The following is a 24,249-nucleotide window of genomic DNA, read 5'->3' as shown; positions in this document are numbered from 1 at the left end:
TTCTGGCTTCGTAAAACACACATCAAACAAATGTAATGAAATTATTTTACTTAATTACTTTTTTTTTTCAAATCAAATAGAGGAAAAAAATTATGGAATCACTCAATGTTGAGGAAAAAAAATATGGAATCATCAACAAAAATAAAATCACAATTAGTACTTTGTTGCTCCACCTTGGGCTTTTTTTTCTTTGAGGCACGGATTTGCAGCAAGAAGCATAAACAGCAAGCTGTAGTGAGCTGTGTGTTCTGACACCTTTTTTATCATAGCCAGCATTAACTTTTTCAGCAATTTGTGCTACAGTAGCTCTTCTGTGGGATTGGAGCAGACGATCTAGCCTTCGCTCCATGCGCATCAATGACCTTGGGCTCCCATGACCGTGTCTCCAGTTCACCGGTTGTATTTCCTTGCACTACTTTTGGTAGGTACTAACCACTGCATACCGGGAACACCCCACAAGACCTCCGGTTTGGAGATGCTCTGACCCAGTCTTCTAGCCATCACAATTTGGCTCTTGCCAAAGTTGCTCAGATCCTTACGCTTGCCCATTTTCCCTGCTTTTAACGGGCAAGTTCTTTCAAGAACTGACTGTTCACTTGCTGCCTAATATATCCTTCCCATTGACAGGTGCCAACTTTTTTCAAAAGTTTGAGGAAGGCCCACATATGGGTGTGATAGTCAAGTGTGCACAAACTTTTGTCCATATAATATATGTATATAATACTTTTCAAGTAATATAATTAAATGACAAATAAAATATTACTTTTCCAGTTCTGTTTCATAATTAGGAACCCCCAAATAGTTCATTTTCTAAATACAGCGTTCAGTGAGGATTGATCCCGCTCTAAACTTTCTCAAATGTGTGCACTTCTGCGCTGACGTCACCCGTTTCTGAGCTCTACGCGCCGCTTGTGCTCACGTCACCATTTCGAGTGGGAGTTGAAGCTTCCTTTCGAAGCCGTACGCGTTCATTCGTGCTAACGCTTTTGAGTTTACATCAAAACAATATCGCGAGCGTGTTTGTTTTTTTGTTTAAAAAAACATATTAATTGTAATATCGTTTGCGGGGTTTTTTTTGTTTGTTTGTTTTTTTAATTGTGAAAGCGGACCTTGCTGGTTGGGAGATAAAAATGAGCGTAGAGGCGTACGGGCCGAGCTCGCAGACTCTCACCTTCCTGGACACGGAGGAAGCGGAGCTGCTCGGAGCCGACACGCAGGGCTCGGAGTTCGAGTTTACCGACTTTACCCTGCCGAGCCAGACCCAAACACAAGGCCAAACCCAGAGCCAGCTAGACAACCAGGTGCGCTGCTGTATACTTTATGTCACTCCGACCGAGTGAGTCTGCAGAACAAATCCACAGGCGAAGCCGCGACACGGAATTAAGAATTAGCGGGCTTGTTGCTTTCTGCGCATTCGAAAATCGTGCTTGCTAGCATTACAGTTAGCTTAGCTGTGAAGCTAGGTTGCCAAGCTGCGTCGCCTAAATAACCGAATTAACGGTATCTTAAAGAGCTGTCTGTCACTAACTCAAACACCGCAATTTAACCAGTTTATTTGCATTTCATATTCAACTGTCAGTCAGTTAGCTAGCTAGCTAACCAACCTAGCTAGCTTACCGAAACTTAGCGTGCCCACAGCTGGCAAGCTAAGCTAAGCTAAGCTAGGCTAGGCTAGGCTAGGCTAGGCTATACCGCGGAGAGGCGCAAATTAGCCCTGGTAGCGCGCTACTGTTTCACTTTCACTGTCCTTTCCCGAAGTTAGTCAGTCCCTTGTAAGTGTTTGGGTTTTTTGCGCTTTTATAACTTGAGTCTTGGTGTTTACGCGAAGGTGAACGGGCCTGAAGGAGTTCTGCAGAACGGTGATGATGCTGTGGTGAAAACCAGTCAACTTCTGGCAGAGTTGAATTTCGAGGAGGATGAAGAGGACACCTATTACACCAAGGATCTCCCTGTGCACGCCTGCAGGTAGCCTCCTTCTCATCACTTCACTGTGCGGTTTTTTTTTACTAGCATTTATGAACTACTTTAAGGAACTCTTAATATTAAAGTAAATAATGTGACCCTACTCCCTAACAAGTTCTGCTGTAGTTGCTTTCTAAAGAGATGACACTTGGGCTGCTTTTCCATTGACACCCAGTTCAGATTGGCTTTGCTCTCTTCTGATACATTTCATATACTTTTACGTGGATGTAAATAAACAGCTAGCATTTTTTCCCTCACATTCAAATGAGGTTCTAAATCCAAAATATCTGACATATCTGGACTCAATTTGTTAATTTTCTTATTAATAGCAAGGAGGACATGTCTCGGACCATGATAGAATGAGGATCGAGTGTGTCCGTGCTACAGCATCAATGTCGAATGAACGTATAATGATAAAACATAAAGAAGGTAAAGGCTGTGATAATCACAGTTGGAAGCGATAGAATTGCTTGTCTTTTTACGAGCACAATGGTAAAAAAAAGTTGCTGCTTTCAGCCTAATGCATTTTGGTAAGGGGAATGATTATATAAATGTGGTAATAGGATATGGTTCAGGTAAAAATCAGATCTGGGTGCAAACATGAGAATTGTGCATCAAGGCCAAGGTAAATGGAGCCTTGGTTACTCAAAAGTGACAGTCATAAAAAAATAATAAAAAAAACCAACTAATTATTGTTTTTTTTCCCCATAGTTACTGTGGCATTCATGATCCTGCCTGTGTGGTGTATTGCAACACTAGCAAGAAGTGGTTCTGCAATGGACGTGGTAACACCTCTGGCAGGTAGGCAAATTAAATCAAAAGTAGTTTTTTCTTTTTTTTTTTTTTCTTTAGTGTAACTTTTTTTTTTCCCCCACAATTTAGGCATAATTCAGAGGTCAGGTGTCGTGCTATTATATAAACCGCCTGTCAGGTTTGCGTTTTTGTATGTAATTTTGGTGGTAAAACCAACTGGCAGATTGTGGTCTGTTTGTGGATGTGGCAAAACATTTTAGTGGACCAGACTTTTCACTTATACTACCTGCTTCCCTATTCGTCTACTTATACTATGTATTAAAAGTATATACTCTTTTTGTGAAGGAAAACTGGGGAAAAATACCTGGCCGTAGTTCAGCGACTCCAGATTTCTAAACGTTAACCAATGTTACTTCTGTCGCAGATCCTCTGTTGTGGCTTATCCAATAGCATGCTGTTATTTGCATTATTTAGCTGGAGGCATCTCATTAGACCAGAGACTAGCCAGACATTAAGTCAAAAAAGCAATGATTTTAAAGATGTTTGTAGGGAAAAGTATGCGTGAGGTATGTCATTTTCAAAACCGAGCTCTCTTCTGTTCAGCGTCTGTGGCACTAGTGAAAAGTGATCATGTGAAGCAACACTTCAGAATGAAACATAGTGACTTTGAATTGACTAATCTTGTTTAGAGGCAACTAATCCTCCATAGTTACGCATTAATAGGTAACGCTTTCTAAGCCACTGTTTAAAAAAACTAGTGTAGTCAAGGCTACTACTCACCAGAGTAGCTGCAATAAAACATACATACGATAATGTTGTAGATTTGGCAATAGGTCTCACATTGGCATTGGACAAGGAAAAAATTACAAACCTGGGATATTTTGGAATTAATCAACCGCCTTGCGTTTGTGTGCTGTCCTGTTTTATTTCTTTATTTATTTGTACAGCATGTTGGCTAAATTTAAATAAAGTATAATCGAGAAAACGCTGCCACCTGCGAAGCTCGCAGTGAGAGTGTAACATGGAAGTCAACTTTTTTTTTTTTTTTTTTGCATATTTTCAGGTTAAGCTCAAACCTTGTGGAAAACTAGTGTAAAAGTCTGTAAAGCAACAGGCAGTGCATTTTGGAGACTTTAAATGGATGGTGGTTGTTTATAAGCAAAATATTTGAAAATATTTTGCATACAGTAATGTGCAAAAGTCTTATGCACATACAAAGAAATGCTGAAGAGCAAAGATGCCTTCAAAAATAATGAACTTGTAATGAAAAATATGAAATAATAATGAAAAAAAAAAAGAAAAATAAATACTATAGAGAGCAGTACACAGCAATAAATGAAACAAAAGTCAATATTTGGTGTGACAACCCTTTGCTTAAAGAAAATGTAGTCTCGGGTACAGTTTGTGCCGTTTTATAAGGAAATGAGCTGTAAGTTTTATTGAGCATCTTGCAGAACCAGCCACGGTTCATCTGGAGACTTTGACTGTCGCACTTGCTGCTTATTTTTGCCGCAAAACGCAGCTGCCTTCGTTATGTTTTTTGGGGGGTTCTTTTGGTCTGAAAAGTGTTCTCTTGCGTAATATGCTGCTTTCTTTACTGACATACAAACTTTTTTTTCTGTAACATTTAATTTTGTGTTGGAAAACTAAGCTAAAAGGTTTTGCACTGACTCGGTAATGTAGAAGCCATAAAATAAAAATCTGTCAAAGTTTGTACTAAAAAAGAAAAATAAGGGGCCCAAGACTTGCATAGTACTGTGCTTCTTGAGAAGTGTCTTGTATTATGCATAATCATTTGAAAATGTTCCTCTTCGTGTAATCTGTAGCTGTTTATTTAAACTGACACCACTGTTCTTCTTTCACAGCCATATCGTCAACCATTTGGTACGTGCCAAATGTAAGGAGGTGACCCTGCATAAAGATGGTCCTTTGGGGGAGACCGTGTTGGAGTGTTACAACTGTGGCTGTCGTAACGTTTTCCTTCTGGGTTTCATTCCAGCCAAGGCCGATTCTGTCGTGGTGCTCCTGTGCAGGTGAAAAACATTTGCATTTCTTATTTTCATAGAGTTGAAAGTTGTCATGCCACATGAGAGTAAGCTTTCCAAAAGGATGTGTTTTTAAATTAGTTTGATTCTGAACCAATTCCATCATGAATAAAACAGCTGTGTGTATACTTAATAAGCTTAGGTTACATAGCAGAAATGTTGAATAACCCGATGTTTGAACTTATCGACACTTCTTTAAAACCCTTGTCACCTGGGGAGACTTGGAATTACTAATCAAACTTTTCTGCAAACTGGATAAAAGAACCCTCCTCCTGCACTACAACAAATAATGCAGCAATTAACCCATTAAAATGACATTGGTCGTGTTGCTTTGGGTACCATTTAAACGTCATCGTGATATATTCTGTGTTCACAACAAGAGCATGCACTGCTCAGGTATGCGGTTTAAGTTACAGGGCATGTCTCAAACTTCTGGCTGAAAATGTGAGACTTTAAGAAAGACCAGATAGAGCTTTGTGTTTTGGAGCACGCTCTGGACAAGTAGGTTCTGATTGTCACCAGATGAACGCGCTCATGGCAAGATGTCTATAGTCTTTGTCACAATTGTTGATCCTTATTACAAGGAGTAGGGGAGGATAATCAACATGGAGGAACACGTAGCAATGTTTAACCAATATTAATGTGATGAAGAGAAAGAACAGGAACAAATAAAGAAGAGGTGTGTCAAAGTTTCTGTAATGTGGAAAACTGATCCGTGAGCTACGGCTGTACTGTTGGTGGTGTCTTATTTTATTTATGTGCATTACTTTTTATGGATGCACAAAAAGCACTGAATTAAACTACAGTCCTAAATGACTAATAAAAACTTTCACTGCACCTTGTGGTTTGTTACTCACTGCCTTTAGGAATATCGTTTTACTTTTGATCGTAGTGTTTTAATTAGATATTATAGACCTTACTTGCGCTCCCAGTGTGTATCACCGCGTCTACACCGTGCGTGAGGAGCAACGTGGCCTCCTTACTAACACATCACCTCCGATATAATAAACGACAGAAGTTACACTGATGCAGCATATAATGACCAAAAACTTAAATTAAACTGAACCTTTTAAGCAACTCGTGATAGCATCACTGTCGTGCTTCCGTGCTACACAGACTCCGCTTTTTAAAGTTTGATCTTCAGGTTGTTTAATATAAAATGCCCCCTTGCCTTAAAGGACTTGGGTCACACACTTTCTTCCTCAGTTACTTGATGATTATTCCTCCGTCTGATTGTGGCTGAGCTCATGTTGGGAATAAAAGGTAACGTTGATATCAACAGTAAGCTGAAGAAAGTTATTGTTGGTGACTCTGGGTATTCTGGCTAGCGGCGACACATTACGTGTGTATGACGTCATGCGCCACTGACTAGGAAGCGGCTTATACTTCCGGTTAGTAAAAAAAACGCTAGTATTCCATTTGAGATATTGCCTGTCTAAAATTCACACACTAGATGGTAGAGTACATAGTGTAAGTATGTAGTACGTCACTTGGGTCACAACTTTAGTATTTACTTTCTGAAGCGTGTTTTCGGAAGAGAAGTAATGTTGTGAGTAAATGTGCCATGAGCAGACCGACTAATCGATAATGAGATTCCTTGACAATGATTTTCATTATCGATTAGTTGTTGCATCTCTAATATAAAATAGGCACGGAATCAGACTTATCCCCTTTCTATATCCCAAGCCTAATCTGAACAATGGTTACTCTTTTAAAACATTTATATGTTAAAATTGGGGGGGGGGAAATAACACTGTTGATCAAAGTGAGATCTCAAACAGTATATTCACATGGGTGTGTGTTTGTGTGTTTAGGCAGCCATGTGCCAGTCAGAGCAGTCTGAAGGACATTAACTGGGACAGCTCCCAGTGGCAGCCTTTGATCCAGGACCGGTGCTTTCTGTCCTGGCTGGTGAAGATTCCATCTGAGCAGGAGCAACTCAGGGCACGCCAGATCACCGCCCAGCAGATCAACAAACTGGAGGAGCTCTGGAAGGTAACAGAACATGCAAGAAGAATTCGTGTTTGGAGTATGATTGCGTGGGCTAAATAACATATCTTTGAAGTGTGGACGAGGAAGATATTATTTCCAGACTGAAATATTTTGTTGATTTGTGTCTGTTCTCCAACATGTTCAAGATCTTCTCTAATCTTTTCCTTTTGTGTAAACATTGTATGTCTTTTGTGATAACATCTTGAGAATGCTTCTAAAGCTGGACTTTTATGACCCTTTGGCCGTAATGCCCGAGCGAGTGGCCCTGATCTCGCATCCTTATATTTGTGTCTTCGGTTTGCAGGAGAATCCAACTGCGACGCTTGAGGATTTGGAGAAGCCTGGTGTAGATGAAGAGCCTCAGCATGTGCTGCTCCGCTATGAGGATGCCTACCAGTATCAGAACATCTTTGGCCCATTGGTCAAACTGGAGGCAGACTATGACAAGAAGCTTAAAGAGTCCCAGGTGCTCTGACAAAACGTCTCACCTTTTTACTCTTCATTTAGAAACTTTCACTGCGTTAAAGTATTTAACAGTCATTTTGTCTGCAAGATTTTTCAAATGTGAAACAAGAATAGTCCTGTCAGTAGTGTTTTTTTTTTTTTTTTTTTTTTTTTTTTTTTAAGGGCAATAGTTCTATAATTTTCTTATTTTTAATTGTTCTTGTTCTTTTTCTTCCATATTGATCTTTTCAGACCCAAGACAATATAACTGTCAGGTGGGATTTGGGACTGAATAAAAAAAGGATTGCTTATTTCACCCTTCCCAAGACGGATTCAGGTGGTAATATTTACTTTCATCATCTTCTGTGTCTACCAATGGTTCATATCCATCCCATCCCCAACTCCGTGCCCCATGCATCCCTCATCGATGTATGCACGGACGCATGCACTTCTGTGTGTGTCTGTCTGTCTGTCTGTGGTTGTATGTGTGGGTTTTTTGTAAATGTTTATGCATCACTATCTGGTGGGTATTTAATAAATCGAACTGAAAGTAAGCAGCATAAAATGAACCATTGTGTGTTCTGTTGCAGACATGCGTCTTATGCAAGGGGATGAGATCTGCCTACGTTACAAAGGAGACTTGGCTCCTCTCTGGAAGGGTATCGGACATGTAATCAAGGTCCCGGATAGTATCCTTCCTGCTCACTTTGCATGGTGTTTTCGTTGTAATATTTATTCATCCATTAATGTCTTTAGTGGCTTTGAAATGCCAGCTGTTTAAATAAATAATTAGCAACACATAAAAGTGCTCATTATAGCCTGAATGTCAGGCAGAATTGCTTTCGGAAGCTTTAAGTGTAATATTCCTTAATGAGTTCCTCTCAGACTATGGAGATGAGATTGCTATAGAACTGAGGAGCAGTGCTGGAGCTCCTGTGGAGGTGCCCCACAACTTCCAGGTGGACTTTGTCTGGAAATCCACTTCCTTTGACCGGTTAGTAGGTTATTAAGTAACTTTGCTTATTAAGCAAGTGGTTGTTTTTTGGGGGGGTTTTTTTGGTCTGTTCCTTGTAGTCTGAAATCAGAACAGACTTTTTCCCCCTAGCAATTGCTTGCTTTTGACCATAAATATTAACCAATGTTAAATTTTATCTCAAGCAAAAAATTCTGAGCTTGTTTTACCCTGTTTTGCTTGTGTTACTGGGGGGGGAAAGCCTTATGATTTAGTTTCATGTTGTTTTTAAAGCATGCAGAGTGCCCTGAAAACGTTTGCAGTAGATGAGACATCCGTGTCTGGTTACATCTATCACAAGTTGCTTGGCCACGAGGTAGAGGACGTGATCATTAAGTGCCAGTTACCCAAGCGTTTCACTGCCCAGGGCCTGCCTGACCTCAACCACTCACAGGTGAGCCTCAGTGGGGCCACGCGTCCAGTTTCTCTATATTATTAATGTGTACTTTTATGTTTAAAAAGCAGTGACTCCGCTGTGCCCAGCCAGCTATTTTATTAAGATGAAATATGTTTATACTAAGAATGCATTTGGTTATAACCAGGGTGTGTTGGGTCAAAGTTATTGAAGCAGTACCGTTTGTGCTTGTTCAGGTGTATGCTGTTAAAACGGTGCTCCAGCGTCCCCTCAGTCTGATCCAGGGGCCTCCTGGTACTGGCAAAACTGTTACCTCAGCAACTATTGTTTACCATCTGGCTAGACAGGGCAACGGGTGAGACATGTGACTTCTCTTGTTCAGCTACACTAGTCATACATTTTTACATGTGGCTGTGATTCTGTTACTCGCTTGCTTTTAGACATCTGCTCATTTTTCCATACTTGAAACTCATGTCGCACACCACTGATCAAGTGTTAAGTGAACATAGTAAGAACACAGAAGAGTGGATTAGTTATACTGAAACAGGAAATATGTAAATCATCTTCACAGATGTGGAATCAAAATTAGCAAAGAACTTTAAAAAAGCTTTAATAATGTACTACACATTGTTCTGAGAGATTTTATTGCAAAACAGATATTTGCCCTATCTTTGTTAGCTTTGTAATGTTTAGCTATCACTATTTAAGCATTGAAATTTGTGTCTTCTGGTACCATAAATACTTACCTGTTGCTTGTTCTATTTTTCTACCTTGTCCTAGTTTTGCCAAAATTATTTTTCCTACAGTAATATACACGCAGTGACCGTTAAAGAAAACTAGATAGATAACCAGGGTTATCATAGCTTCCGATGCCCAATTTTGGCAATTGCACACCTCTTCTTTGGACTTTACATCCAACGTGTGAGGTTGGATGTCCTTAATTTCCTTAATGTGGCTACTTGCGTCTCCTTTTTTTTCCTTTTGGGTTTTTTTTGGGCTGTCATGCTTTGTTATAAGCCACAACATAGTGAGGGAGGATGGGTGAGGTCGGCATGCCAGGAAGACAAGGGGCATTTCCATATAATGTGTATATTCATAGATTCTTCCATTTTTTTTGAGAGTAAAGGTGTATAAATACCTCTAGTACATTTTTAGGCAGTTTCTTGAGCCTGATCAAACACATTGCACTGTTTCTTCTTGGGACCCAGGCCGGTTCTGGTATGTGCTCCCAGCAATATCGCGGTGGACCAGCTGACAGAGAAAATTCACCAAACAGGACTGAAAGTGGTGCGTCTTTGTGCCAAGAGCCGAGAGGCCATCGACTCTCCTGTGTCCTTCCTGGCTCTTCACAACCAGATTCGCAACATGGACAGGTAAAAAAAAAAAAAAAAAAAGGCCCTTTTCGTATCAGTTCAGAGCACCTGCAAATTGATGAACGTTGTCCTGGTGGACTGTCAATTATGTGGATTTTGGCTAATTGAATTTGAGTGAAAATCGACATGCTTATGGTATTGTTTGATGTGTTTTGTGTGTGCATGTACAGCATGCCAGAACTGCAAAAGCTGCAACAGCTGAAGGATGAAACAGGAGAGCTGTCTTCCTCGGATGAGAAGCGCTACAGGGCCCTGAAACGCACTGCAGAACGGGAGCTACTCATGGTTTGTTTCATTCTCTCTGCATACGAGCGAGTTTGTTTGGAGGAAAGCATGTGGTTTGAAATAAGAATGTCAGCGAACATAGGAGCTATCTGTTCGTTTCTGTGTACGCTAATGTTCTGCACGACAGATTTTTCAGGGAAGAATGCGAAAATGAGTTTGTGACGAAATATTTTTGTTTACTTGTAAGCAGTGTTCTCAGACAATGTCCGGTAGAAACAAGGGCATCCTTTATTTTTTCCATATCCCTGCAACTTGATTGTCTCTCGTTCTGTGACAGAATGCAGATGTGATCTGTTGTACTTGTGTGGGTGCGGGTGATCCTCGTCTGGCTAAAATGCAGTTCCGCTCCATCCTGATAGATGAGAGTACCCAGGCTACTGAGCCGGAATGCATGGTGCCAGTAGTGCTGGGAGCCAAGCAGGTATCACCCAAACAGACTGCTTTTTCTTACGTTTAAACTTAGATACACGAGCATTTGAAAATATATATTTTCCCACTGGTAACTGGCAGCTCTCTTGCTTTCTCCCTCATCTGTTAGCTGATCCTGGTGGGTGATCACTGCCAGCTAGGTCCAGTGGTCATGTGTAAAAAGGCTGCTAAGGCGGGTCTGTCCCAGTCTCTTTTCGAGAGACTGGTGGTGCTGGGCATCCGACCCATCCGCCTTCAAGTGCAGTATCGTATGCACCCTGCACTCAGCGCTTTCCCCTCCAATATCTTCTATGAAGGATCTCTCCAGAATGGAGTCACTGCTGGTATGTGGTTTTTATTATTATTTTTTTCTTCCTGTATATATGACTGACTGTGTGAACTAGGGATGCACCGAAATGAAAATTCTTGTCTGAAGCCAGATAAAATGAAAAACTTGGCCGAATACCGAACACGTTTTTTCCATTTATTTTGCCATTTTTTTCACCATTGCATAAATTAAATAGTCAAAACGTGCTTTTTACTATTTTGTCTTGCTTTTCAAAGAAAAAAATCAATTACAAAAACTACAATTTCAAAATATTTATTTAACACTGAACATTTTTTTTTTCATTCCAGCAAGCATATGCTACCAAAAAGGCACAATATAACTTTAAATAAGTAAATGAGTAAAATAAAAATATTTTTATGTGCTTATCTTTGAGCCCCCCTTGAATAGCCTATGTTAGGCCTATAACTGACTGCTGAAAGAATGTAACACTCTGTAGCCTACAACAAAAAAGACAAGAGTGCAAAAAATGGTTCTATACGGCTGATTATATTGGGGCTGTATACCGCTCGCGTCCCTGTACCCCTTGTGGAGTATTATAGTAGATATAGTATAGTTAGATACGTTGTTAATGTCATGGTCCTTGATGGATTTAGTTAGTTTATAGATTAGTTCATTTAGTCCCCACTGGTTTTTCTGCTCCCAGTCCATAGTACTAGTTCATGTTTCTTGTTTTGTGTTTTGACCCTGTTATCTGTGACCATGACTTTGATTCCTGTTTGCCGATCACCCGACCCTTTGCCTGTCTTGACTACATTTTTTTGGATTACGATTTGGATTTGTCTGCCTGCCCTTAAATAAATACGTCTTTACCTGCATCTGTACTCTACTCCCTTATGTCTCGCGACGTGACAGAATACTCCGGAACAGAAACAAAACAAACACACGTGTCCACAGTAAACAACGTCACAGTTGTCAACATCTGAAGAGCACGCGCTTGCTGAGCACTCATGCACGTAGATCATGCATGTGTGCTCCCCCTCATCTCTCCGAGCGCGCTGCCGGAAGTGGAGGTCATGACATTCGCGCGTCTCACTCTGGTTGCTAGGCTATTTGGTCGCGTCATCAAACACGTCATTGTTCGGTTAAATTTATTCGGCCTTTTCACTTATTTGGCCGAACACCGAAAGTGTTTTTTTATTATTATTATTTTTTAAAATATATTTTCGGCTGGATAATTTCGGTTGCCGAACATTCGGTGCATCCCTGGTGTGAACATGTATTTTCAGCGTTAGGGCTTTTGAAACAGATTTCATTGCTTGAACATTATCCATGTTTTCATAACATCTAGCCTGATCAGTTTGTGTCCACAATAAACGTTTCGAACCCCATGTTCTAAATTTAGTCACCCAATATAACAACATATTTACACCTGATCATTTCCTGTGTCTTGCATAGAGATTGTGCACTTGTGGTCATGTGTCTCTGGTCAGACAAACTGAAATATGGTTGCTGTATTACATGTTAATTTGCAAATTAGCTCATTACATTACAAATTTTCGATTTCGATTCGTTATCCTGATACTCGAGTCATATGACACAAAAATGTTAAGAGTTAAATTTGACCTCATTCTCTATTTAATTTTCTGTTGTTTATGCAACATAAACGTGTAGTTATGTATCACTGCCAATGTTTGCTCTGTGGCAGTATAGCATTATAGGCTTATTAATACATGAAGGCATTTGAATACTATATTTTAAGTGATGGAATTTAAAGTTATGGAGGCAGTCTGAGTACATGTTTAGCTCGTTAATGTTTATGGAGTTCTGTTAAGAGCTCTTTTATGAATTTGTTTAAGTTAAGTGTTTTCTTTTCTCTCCTTTAGCTGACCGCATCAAGAAGGGCTTTGATTTCCAGTGGCCTCAGCCAGATAAGCCCATGTTCTTCTATGTGACACAGGGCCAGGAAGAGATTGCCAGCTCAGGCACCTCCTATCTTAACAGGTATACTGTTAAGGATCAATATTTCCTTTGGAGAGAAATTGTAATGTTGTATTACGGAAAAAAACACCTTAGCAAAAGTGTATTAAGTTGCTGTGAAATCCCACATTGAATATTCTAACCTTACCTAATGCATATTTAAATAATATATTGAAGTTTAGATCTCAGCCTACCTTTGACTAGATTAACTACTGTTCTACTCTGTGTCAAGTTGTTTCAAGAGGCCTTGTATAAGACTAGCTTTAGGCTTCTCCTGGGAGCTGTGAATGAGACGTAAGTTGTGTGTGCAGGACTGAGGCTGCTAATGTAGAGAAAATCACCACTCGCCTTTTGAAGGCCGGAGCCAAACCTGACCAGATCGGCATAATCACTCCATACGAGGGCCAGCGCTCCTACCTGGTGCAGTACATGCAGTTCAGCGGTTCTCTTCATACTAAGCTCTACCAGGTGCAAACAGACACTGCTTACACGCTGAGTCACAGTAGTTATTTACAGTTTACTACACAAGTTCATTATGTCCATAATTTTTTTTAGAGTGGTGATGATTGGATGCATGTTTAGGTGCTTCCATAAATGTTTTAATCTAACTGAGTTATTGGTCTGCTTAATAACAGTCTGTTTAAGGTGCTTGTAAAAATAGTTAGTGTGATAACATTTGAAATTTTAAGTAGTCGACCATGTGCATGCACTATGGTGTATCGGTAATAAGTGTGTTTTTTTCTTACCCTCAAGGAGGTAGAGATAGCCAGCGTGGATGCCTTCCAGGGTCGTGAGAAGGACTTCATTATTCTATCCTGTGTCCGGGCCAATGAGCACCAAGGCATCGGCTTTCTTAATGATCCACGCAGGCTGAACGTGGCCCTCACCAGAGCCAGGTAATATGCTTATCCACAGGACTGCACACTAGTGTGTTACATTTTATTGTGTTAATTTTGTCTTCAACACACTTGTTAATCTTCAAATTATGACCCACTTGGTGAATGCCACAACTCTGCATAATTAGTTTTTAATTGGAAACAAATATGAATCTGTGTTGTGGGTTTTTTTTTTTTGTGCATCAGATACGGTGTGATCATTGTGGGGAATCCTAAAGCTCTGTCTAAACAGCCACTCTGGAACCACCTGCTGAACTACTACAAGGAGCAGAAGGTTCTGGTGGAGGGGCCCCTCAACAACCTGAGAGAGAGCCTCATGCAGTTCAGCAAACCTCGCAAGCTCGTCAACACCATCAACCCTGTGAGTGTTTCACTTGCATTTGCACATGCACACAGTCAGAGGCAGGAGGTTTAGGGCAGTGCTGCTGTTATACTAACCTCATAGCATGGGCATTTATGTCATGTACATAAATGGAGAGGTTTTAAAAATGTAATTGGTTTTAGTAGCTCTTGTGGCTCTGCTAGAAGTCTTTCATCAGACAGCCAAATGGTCTAGGCTCTGATATCTTATTCGGTGCCTTTCCACAGAGGTTACAAAACCTTTTCAGACCCTGCCGTTAAGAAAGCGTGTGGCTGGTTTGTATTTTCACTGCACTGCAGTGACTAACCATGAACAATACCATAAACATTGACAGACTGTGACTGATCTGGTGCACACATGGGTGGGGTTTGGGGTTATGTGAATGCTTGCAGATGGGGAGAAATAAAAAAATATATATTTTTTTTAAATTTCAGTTCATATTGAATTGATTGGGCCTTGATCTAAAGCTTTGATTAACGTTATGTCTTGGTGTCAGTTGAAGTAAGTTCATTTGTGTGTTCTTTGTGTCCCAGGGAGCTCGTTTTATGAGCACTGCCATGTATGATGCCAGGGAGGCCATGATCCCTGGCTCTGTGTATGACCGGAGCAACACTGGTGAGGAATGCAAAAAGACTTTTATTCTTGCGTATCATTCTTTGAAGGGCTGCACAGTAGTTGCTTGAGTGCAAATGCTGTAGAATCAATTCGGTTCTTGAATTGCATTGCATTAAGAAACAAATCAAGATAGCATTTTTTTAATGAATCTTGTAAGTTCTTTTAGTGCTGTTTACTCGGTACAATTTCTCCAAAGCTCTGAGCATTTTCAGATCATGTCCATCATGCCTAGATCAATTCTTTAGTTAATCATGTGCTTCATGAGCTGGGCTAAGTTTGTACAGAACATTGGAACTGGAACCATTGGTTGATTTTAAACAGACCTGTTCATCTTCTGCTAGATTTGACAAAGCACAAAAATAAAACTCCCACTCTGTACTGTATATTTTATTTTTGTCATTCCAGGTCGTCCGTCGAACATGTATTTCCAAACTCACGACCAGATCGGGATGATTGGAGCAGGGCCGAACCCTATGGCCTCAATGAATATTCCCATACCCTTCAACCTGGTCATGCCCCCCATGCCCCCACCGGGTTACCTGGGCCAGATTAATGGCCCGGCTGCTGGTATGATGGCTCTGCACTCTTACTCCGGCCCTTTTATATTCTCTGCTGACGTAGAACCTCTGATGTAGAATTTGGCTAGCTAGGAGAGTGTCAGATTAAATAATGTGGAATTGGTTTACATCTCTTAAATTAGTGTTTTTCCACTCTCGCTCAGGCCGCGGAGCTCCAAAGGGTAAGACGGGTGGGCGTGGTGGACGTCAGAGGAATCGTGGCATGGGTAACCATGGCAGTGGACAGACTAACATGGCGAACAGCCAGGCCAGTCAGGATCTGGTGTCTCAGCCCTTCTCCCAGGGCCCACTCACCCAGGGCTACATTACCATGAGCCAGCCCTCACAGATGAGCCAGCCAGGCCTGTCCCAGCCTGAACTATCCCAGGTACACACACGCACACACTTCTTCATTGCGGTGACTGATTTTGTTCATATTGGTATTCTATATTTGAGGCAAAACGACTGTGTATTTGTGAAAGGTGCTTTATAACTTGAATAATATTGTTTGTGAATGTGGAAATTGTCATTGTAAGGTGTTGGGCTGCTGCAAGAAAAGACAGAACAGTTACGATGTGCCTTAGCATACATTCTACAAATCTCAAACAGCTCTGGAGTGACAAAACATCGTTCTTCCAAAGCATATTCTCTCAGTTGGTGTTTAGTGGAGGTGGTCATTGAGAGAAGTGTCTAAAACATTATTCCAGAAACTCCCATAGGTGTTCAGTTGGGTGGAGATCTGGTGAACATGCCATAGCATATGCATATACACTACCGGTCAAAAGTGTAGAAACACTAATTCTTTATTTCTTTTTTCCCCCGCATTTTAGAATAATAATAGTCATCAAAACGCTGGAATAACACAAATGAAATTATGGGAATTATGTTGTGATTAAAAATCCAAAATAAATCAAAATAATTTCATATTTTAGCATCCAAAAGTAGACTTTTTGCCTTGAATTTCCAGAAATGTATTCTTGGCATTTTCGCAACTGATTTCTTGAGGAATCTCCCGGAGATGCTTTTTTTTAAAGCAGTATTAAAGTTGTTCACACCTACACTGGACACTTATTGGCTGATTTTTGGAATATTTAGCTTTTTTTGTAAATAAAATGTTAGTTTTCTAATGAAAGAAATTAATATGTTGGCACAATTATATATTTTTTTGTCTACAACACCGATTTCAAACATTTAATCATCCACCTTCAGATCAAAAGGTTTTTAAGATCATGAGAAACATTTCAGTCAAGAGTCTACAAACCTTTGACCGGTAGTGTACATCATTTTCATACTCCATTCAAACCATTCAGTGAGCCCTTGTACCCTGTGGTTGGGGTTATCCGCATCCGGAGGAAAACGTTTCATTACAGGAGAAACAGGATCAGTCAGAAGAACTTTTGTATTGATTTGTCTGTAATGATCTTGTCCTCCTCCTTTACCCAACAGGACAGTTACCTGGGTGATGAGTTCAAGTCTCAGATGGATGTGGCTCTGTCCCAGGATTCCACTTACCAGGGTGAACGGGCATACCAGCACGGAGGAGTGACCGGACTCTCTCAGTACTAGAGTGTAAGAACACGTGCACACAATACCACAACACCTATGCACAGGCCATGATATGCACGACACATTATTTGAATAAAAGAACAAACTAAAACAAGATGAACAATGTGATTCATGTTTCATTAATTATTTATTTTATTTATATTGTGTAGTCTTGCACAATACAAAAATAAATGTGGTGTTGCATGCTATTTTAATATTTTATATAAGTTTTGCACCGTTCCCAACACTCCTTGCAGTGCCATACTGCTTTTAGGAATATAGTATTCTATAAACCAGTCCTCAGAGTGTAGCAGTAATGTTGATGGAGCTCTTTTTCTTGCATCCTCAGGTTGTTGGAACTGGAGCTAGGCCTACGCTGAGCTTAGTTCATCAGCATTTTAAATCTGGGTAAATATAAAAAAAGAACAAACATGGATGCCCGTTTTCCACTGTTACAACTGAAGCACCATGGTGTGAGAACAACAGGAGAGAATCAAACCAATCACGTGTGAAAAAAGAGGGAGAAAAGCAGGATAAGAAAAGAGGGAACGAAAGAGAGTGGCGGGAGGAAACCACCCCACCACTCGCTAAGGATGGGAAGGAGTAGAGAGGAGCAGACGCAGCATAGGAGGAGACGATGTAGGAGGGAAACCAAACGAGATCTTCGATCTGCAACTCCGCATAGTCGAGGCGCCTCCTGGGGAGCAGGGCAGTCCCTTACCTGCCTCCTCTCTCTCGCCAGGCTGCAGCCGGCAGCCGCAGACCTCGCTCTGCCACCTGAGACGGAGAGAAGACGAAGTTCTCTTAAAACTACCTGCAAAAAAAACGCCACGCTTGCTCTGTCGTCTCCACAAGCTGAAAGATGAGGTGACGTCTTTAAAAAAAAAAAAAAAAAATTTAAAAAAGATCAAATAAAGATGATTTTTTTAAAAAACGCTTTTAAGCAGCTGATTTTGGGGAAAATTTTCCCTTCAAAGTTGGAATCTGACTTTGAGATATTACCACCAAACATCTTTGAGAGGATGGGGAAACATCTACGGCAGAGGGTTCTGGTTTTACTCAGTTTTTTTTTTCTTTTCTGGTGGTCCCATCTTTACAAATGGTGCTAGGAGTCTCTGAAGAAAGATTCAACTTTGAGGAAAGTTTTCTGGTTGAAGGTTGTGGATTAGTGGTTCAGAAATGGAACAGCTGTGAGAGATGTCACCTGCTCTGGGTGTCTAACAATGGAAAAGGAGGAGAGTCTTAACAAATGGCTTTGTGATATTTTTTTTTAACAATATATCAAAATGGAAGAGTTGAGAGATTTGAAGTTTTTCTTTGCCATTTTAAACAAATTGTTTTGAACCCGGATAAACAATTGCAGCAGAACCTAAATTTAGGGTTAGGTCGTTAGTGGCTTGTTGATGTCTCTATATGGGGAAACCCTGAGGTCACAGGCGCACAAGAAAACGAGCCAAAAAGCCAGTGGTCGAGCCGCTATTCTTCACAGTGAGCTGCATAACGTGAGCTGACAAGACTGCAGGAGATAATACAGAGTTCAGAGAATTAGCTCAACCTGTAGGACGAGTAAAGTGCTGCTCTCGTGTTCAACAGCAGTTCTAGCAAGTAGCATATCGATTGTGGTCAGCTCCTCTGGCTTCAGTACCGGCATTAAAATCTTTATGCTTCCCCTACAGGCAGTGCTGCAAAACGAAAAAAGATTTCTCTACCCACCCACCCCACCCCCATAATCGCCCACCTATTTAGTAAAAGTCATTATAATGCACCACATATCAGACTGAGTTCTTCAGTTAATTTATTCCTATACTTGAGTTTGAACCATGAGTTAAATATAGCCCAAAATCACAAAAGTGGCCGTTTTGTTAAAGGGTAAAGGTCAGGCAGGTGGGATTCTCTCTGTTGTATCTGTTTACCACAAGCAGACTGAGAGAGGCTGCTGTACTCATCTCTTGCTTACTTGGATGCCAGTGTGCGCATAGATGGTAGTGTTCTGCTAAGGAGGTTGTGTATGTGCCTCCATATTAATTGTCTCTCTTATTTTGTGATTAAGTTGTTGTTTTTTTTCCCCCTGTCATTGGTTGTTGAAGTTGCTTTACCCCTTACTTACTGTCTTTATTATTTTAATACCTAAATTGCATATTTCATTTCTATAGTCTAGATATGAATGTGAGGTGTACCAAAATATCCACTTCATGATCTAAGACTTATTTTTTCTTTTTTAAATATAAATCCTTTCTTTTCTAAAGCTGTGCTCGTATAATGCTTTGATGCAGCAACATGTGATGCCTTGTCATTTTCATTAACCCTAGAATGTTCATGCCTTGCAGTTATTCCTTGCTTAGTGTCACAACAGCTTGGCGTTACTACCTTTTTAGTCTTTGCTCTAAACTGGGAGGAAAAACTTCCACTCTTGGAGTCACAGTTGTTAATTTAAAGCCTTTTGTCGTCTGATTTATAAGAAATTACAAAATGTTTATTTCTGCCGTTCACTGCTTGTGTGCATAGCGCTTTCATGTTCTAGTTATTCTCATTGGTAGTATCAAAGCTAAATGTAGACTATACATCTGAAATTAAACAGGGAATTAAATATCCAGAACATAGCTTCATGTTCTTTTCTTTTTTTTTTTTTCTTTTTTTTTTAATCTATTCCTCTCCTCTGACTGACTGACTGATGTGAATGGTTTCCTTTACTTTGGTGTGGTGTACTTTGTAAGCAGATACTGCCCATATCAATAATAAAAGGTTATTTATTTCTTCTTTTTTTTTGTGAGACATGGCTTAAGTAACAACAACCAGAGTGAGAATGAGGAACACCCATTATGTGAGGTTGTTCGGGTGATTGAATAGATGCTGTATGTTTATTCTAAGACTTTGGTACTCTAATATGACCATGTTAGACTCGCATACTTACCCAGCTGTGAGATGACAGCCTGCTGAGATTGCAATCAGGAAAAAATAAGAGGGGATTAATACTGAGAACATGGAGGAAGTACCCTGACCTACCTGAGGGTAGGAAGAATTTACGAGATACGAGAATGAAACTTTCTTTAATGAAATCTTTCCCCACAATATGTAATTCTTGCAATGTTACTACAATAAATGTTGCTTTGTTTCACTCAAAAAGACTTTGTTGTTTGAGTATATGGTGTCTGAGTTATTACATCTGCTGGTGAAATGTAAAAATCCTTCTGTTATGAGGCCATAATTCTATTAAATTCGACCAACAGTGTAGTATGGTTTGATTTCCCATGCATTTGTTGTACCTTCAAACCTAATAAATTATAATGGTGTGGTTCTTACATCTGTCCTGTGCTTTCAGCATGTCTCTACACCGATTTGTTTTAGAAACAATTTTTTGTGATCGCAGAAATTAACACAAAATCAAGCAAACTCTTCAGTATTCGGAGGAGCTTGCAGTTTTTCAAAATTACCACAGATTTGGGCCAAGACACGTCATGTGAAGTCATCACAACGCTCATGCAGCCAAAGCCCTGTTTGCCTTACACATCCAGGTTTGGGGATTCGAATCCCTCCTCTGCCTTGTTCGTGTGGACTTTGCATGTTTGGGGGTTTTCTCCGGGTACTCCGGTTTCCTCCCCAGTCCAAAGACATATGTTATAGGCTGATCGGCATCTCTGTCAGTAATGTGTGAAAGGGTGTGTAAATGTATATTTGCCCCGCGTCCAGGGTGTCCACCTCCCTGTGCCTCTAGTTCCCTGGGATAGGCTCCAGGAGGCCATGCGACCCTCTGTAGGACATGCAGTAGAGAAAATGGAAGGATTTAGAAACACGAGAAGCAGACGTAAATTATCTCCCACTATTGTCTGTGGAATGCTAAAGGTTGTACACCCTTCAAAGCCTCAGGAAACCTTTTAACGAGAGTTAGGCAATTTTACAAATGTTCATTTCAAAAAGTGTACATTAAGATCTTAATCATGTAATTATTAAACTTGTACTTTATTTCTGAATGTGTTAAATGTGGCTCTGCTACTGTTTTTGAATCTTGAAGAAAAGAACATTACTGACTTTTGACTTTACGGAAAACAGGAACGCAAGTGATAACAGGAATTAGGGCTGGATGATCTGACAAATATCATACCACCATACTTGAGGACATTCCTATAATACACTATTCGTACGTGAGGAATAATTGACGACCGGCTGTTTAATTATTAGAAAATAATGGGGTGTGCATTATTTTCTAATAATTAAACGGCCTGTCCTCAATTATTCCTCACATATAATATAGCTAACCAAGGGTCTGCAAAACAGCAGTAAAAAACAAACAAAAAAAACAACATTTAACTGAGTTTGACGATACTTTAATTGCTAAAGTAAAATTAACTTTTAAAAAAACCCCAAAGCAATTGTCATATCAACACCATTCATTCAGTATCGTTTAATTTGTAATTATTAAAAATGCAAAAAATACATCACCATACCAACAATATCTCAGAAAAATGTATCGTGTAATCATTTATCACAGTATTGATATCTATATATTATATTGTGTATATATTATTATATTGATATAATCACCCAGCCCTAACAGGAATTAACTTAGTGAATGTCGAATTGATACCAAGAGGACACTAGAGGGCAGGACATGTCCAAAACCACATAATATTATAGTAAATAATATGTCACATTTACCCATAGTGGCATTGAATTTCTCTATAAACTGTTTAGTATGGTGGGAAATGCGTGTGTCGGGAATTATGCCCTACTGTCTATTTTCTTCAGATATCAAAATGCATTACAGATATTATATAGAATATCTCTTTAGGGCACAGGTTCCCAACCCTTCCTTTGCTGCTCTAACACATCCACTTCAACTTAGGAAAAGCTGTTTATTAGCTGTTGGGAGCAGGGAAAACACTGAAATGTGCATGATAGGGGTACTCCAGGATCATGGTTCTCAAAATGATATCCAGGAACCCAGGAGGGTCTGAGAGGCATAGCCTTTTTTTTTTTAATTTACATTTCATTATAGTGTTAGAAACCACAAGTTACCATTATCAAAGTTATATTCATTACTGCGTTATTTACCTATTTGCTGGTCACTTGAATTATGACTAAACTTAAAAACAAGTAGACCTGTAAATAATGTTTAAAATCTAATCACATTTACATTAATCAAAAATGTGTTCTGTGAATGAAAAGTTTGAGAATTTAGCTATCTAATTAATAGTCACAATATTATTACACATAATTAAATGCCAACCTTAATATTTGAATAGTTGAATATGGTTCATTAAATAAATCTATACTGGAATTATTATTATTATTATTATTTTAAGTAAAAAGGGTCCCTAATTGCATAAAGTTTGAAAACCCCTGGTCAAGGGTATTCAGGCACTACTGCAGCCCCTTCAGGATTTTGCAATCGCAGAAATTAACACAATAACACGGGAACTTGCAATTATTTAAATTACCGCAGATTTGTTCCAAGATGCACCATGTGACATCATCACAATGCGCATTCAGCTAAATCCCCCTTCGATTTACGTGCGTCAAACATGAGTACAGCTAAAAGGTCTCATTTACCAACATCACTGCGAATTCCGTGCAATTTCAATTTTGCCAATGCAAGCAGTTTTCTTCAAATAAATAAATAAATAAATAAATGCATAGCAAATTTTTAAGGAAAAAAAAGCTGCAGCAAAATCAAGCATTTTTGGCCGCAATAATCACAAACAAACTCCTGTATGGACTGACTAAGGCACTATGGAATTTCATAAGTGCACTGGATATTCTCCATTAGGCTTTTGGACAGTGTTACTGTTTACATTTAGATTTGGCTCATTTGGCTGACACTTAAACAGGATACAACTAAGCAGTTGAGGGTTCAGGGCCTTGCTCTAGGACCTAGCAGAGGCAGCTTGGTGATCCTGGAGGGACGGACTTATCAGGTGACATGGAGGGGATCCACATCTGCCCCACTGAACAATTGGAAAAAGGCCAATCTCCCCAGTTTCGTTGCGTCTGTTCCCACTGTAGCCTCAGATTCCTGTTCTTGGCTGAAAGTAGTGGAACCCGATATGGCCTTCTGATGTTGTAGCCTATCCACCTCAAGGTTTGATGTGTTCTAAGATGCTTTTCTGCTCACCAAGGTTTTAAAGAGTAATTCTACTGTAGCCTTCTTGTGAGCTTAAACCAGTCTGGCCATTTTCCTCTGACCATCTCATCAGCAAGGTGTTTCCGCCTGCAGAACTGCTGCTCACTGGATGTTTTGTTTTTTGTTTTTTGCACCATTCTAACCAGGGCCATAACCACCATAGACATTGAGGGGGACATGTCCCCTCCAATAATCAGATATGGCCAATTGTCCTTAAACTAGAACATGGTAAAACGTGTGGCTTTGACTCAAGTGTGTTTTTAGGTTGTGGTTAGGAAAGAGTCATTTATTCAAATAAAAATATATTATTTGCAAATCTATTTCTTTAACTATTTTTTATTCCTTTAATTTTCGGGACGATAAACCCCGAAGTGTCTGCAACCACTGTATTTTTATGCTAGTCTGTATGTACTTGTCAAGTCTGTGCTCAAAAAGGTTCAAGGGACAGTTCACCTAAAAATTAATTAAATTCTGTTATCATTTACTTCCCCTTATGTCATTCCAAACCCAAATGCTGTTATTTTTCATAACAGAAAAAAGTTAGCAGTATATACACAGTGGAAGTTTTGTAATTCATATTTGGTCTGCTCTACTGTTTGGAACATATTATTCACTAGATCTGTGCATAATAAGATGAAAGGCCTGCCTGGGGGTAGAGCGTGAGTACATCTGAAATATAATAAACCATCGAATCTTACATGTTTTTGTATCGTAATACACAATGACCTTACTGTAGGTATTTTAAATTTTATATCCTAACTATAACGGTCTTGCATTGTATATAAATAATGTATATATTTGGGGCTTTATTACATAGAGAATTAAAAAGGACCATTACATTTGTGTCCCAACCCCCATCAAATGCTTTGTTGCCCCCCCCCCCCCCCCCCCCAACCACCAATGTTCAGGATGTGGTTATGGACTTGATTAGAAGTAAACTTTAGAGACAGTTGTATGTGAAAACCTTGGAAGATCAGCCGTTTCTCAGGTTTCTGAAACCAGACAGTTTGGCACCAACAGCCATAATAATCATGCCTCGGATAAAGTCTCAGAGCTTCTGCATTCTGGTGTCTGATATGAGCATTAAGCTTTTGACCTGTAATCTGCAGGGCCGGATTATCCATATATGGTATTGGGAGAGTCCCCTAGAGCACCAGTCATTTGGGGAGGGGGGTCTGGGGGGATTGGGGCACCATATGATTAAGATAACAACTCGAACTTAAAAATATTTGTCATATTTTCTATATATATTCTTTATTGGA

The 24,249-nt window shown here is 39.8% G+C and overlaps 1 protein-coding gene across 1 annotated transcript; it reads left to right on the top strand.

Moving 5' to 3' along the window:
• Positions 1-913: 913 nt before the first annotated feature.
• upf1 (UPF1 RNA helicase and ATPase) lies at positions 914-19,992 on the top strand. The gene is made up of 24 exons (XM_053651174.1): positions 914-1,301; positions 1,829-1,965; positions 2,674-2,763; positions 4,581-4,748; positions 6,575-6,755; positions 7,057-7,218; positions 7,449-7,536; positions 7,787-7,885; positions 8,082-8,190; positions 8,443-8,602; positions 8,800-8,918; positions 9,772-9,936; positions 10,107-10,221; positions 10,499-10,642; positions 10,760-10,973; positions 12,802-12,919; positions 13,207-13,363; positions 13,649-13,791; positions 13,978-14,152; positions 14,686-14,767; positions 15,173-15,334; positions 15,489-15,712; positions 16,771-16,893; positions 17,219-19,992. Exons 1-23 carry the CDS (start codon positions 1,131-1,133, stop codon positions 16,888-16,890), a joined length of 3,303 nt encoding a protein of 1,100 aa, XP_053507149.1. The 5' UTR covers positions 914-1,130; the 3' UTR covers positions 16,891-16,893; positions 17,219-19,992.
• Positions 19,993-24,249: the final 4,257 nt, after the last annotated feature.

This window comes from Ictalurus furcatus, chromosome 20 (assembly GCF_023375685.1).
Source record: "Ictalurus furcatus strain D&B chromosome 20, Billie_1.0, whole genome shotgun sequence".
In the NCBI taxonomy this organism is placed as follows: domain Eukaryota; kingdom Metazoa; phylum Chordata; class Actinopteri; order Siluriformes; family Ictaluridae; genus Ictalurus; species Ictalurus furcatus.
The sequence above is the reverse complement of the archived record's forward strand: the minus strand, read 5'-3'. Positions and strand labels throughout refer to the sequence as shown.

Excerpts from the sequence above, each read along its gene's own strand:
- upf1 (XM_053651174.1), top strand. The coding sequence starts at position 1,131 with ATGAGCGTAGAGGCGTACGGGCCGAGCTCGCAGACTCTCACCTTCCTG. Across the intron at positions 13,364-13,648 it reads TTCATACTAAGCTCTACCAG|GAGGTAGAGATAGCCAGCGT; the intron begins GTGCAAACAGAC and ends CTTACCCTCAAG. Across the intron at positions 15,335-15,488 it reads GATTAATGGCCCGGCTGCTG|GCCGCGGAGCTCCAAAGGGT; the intron begins GTATGATGGCTC and ends ACTCTCGCTCAG.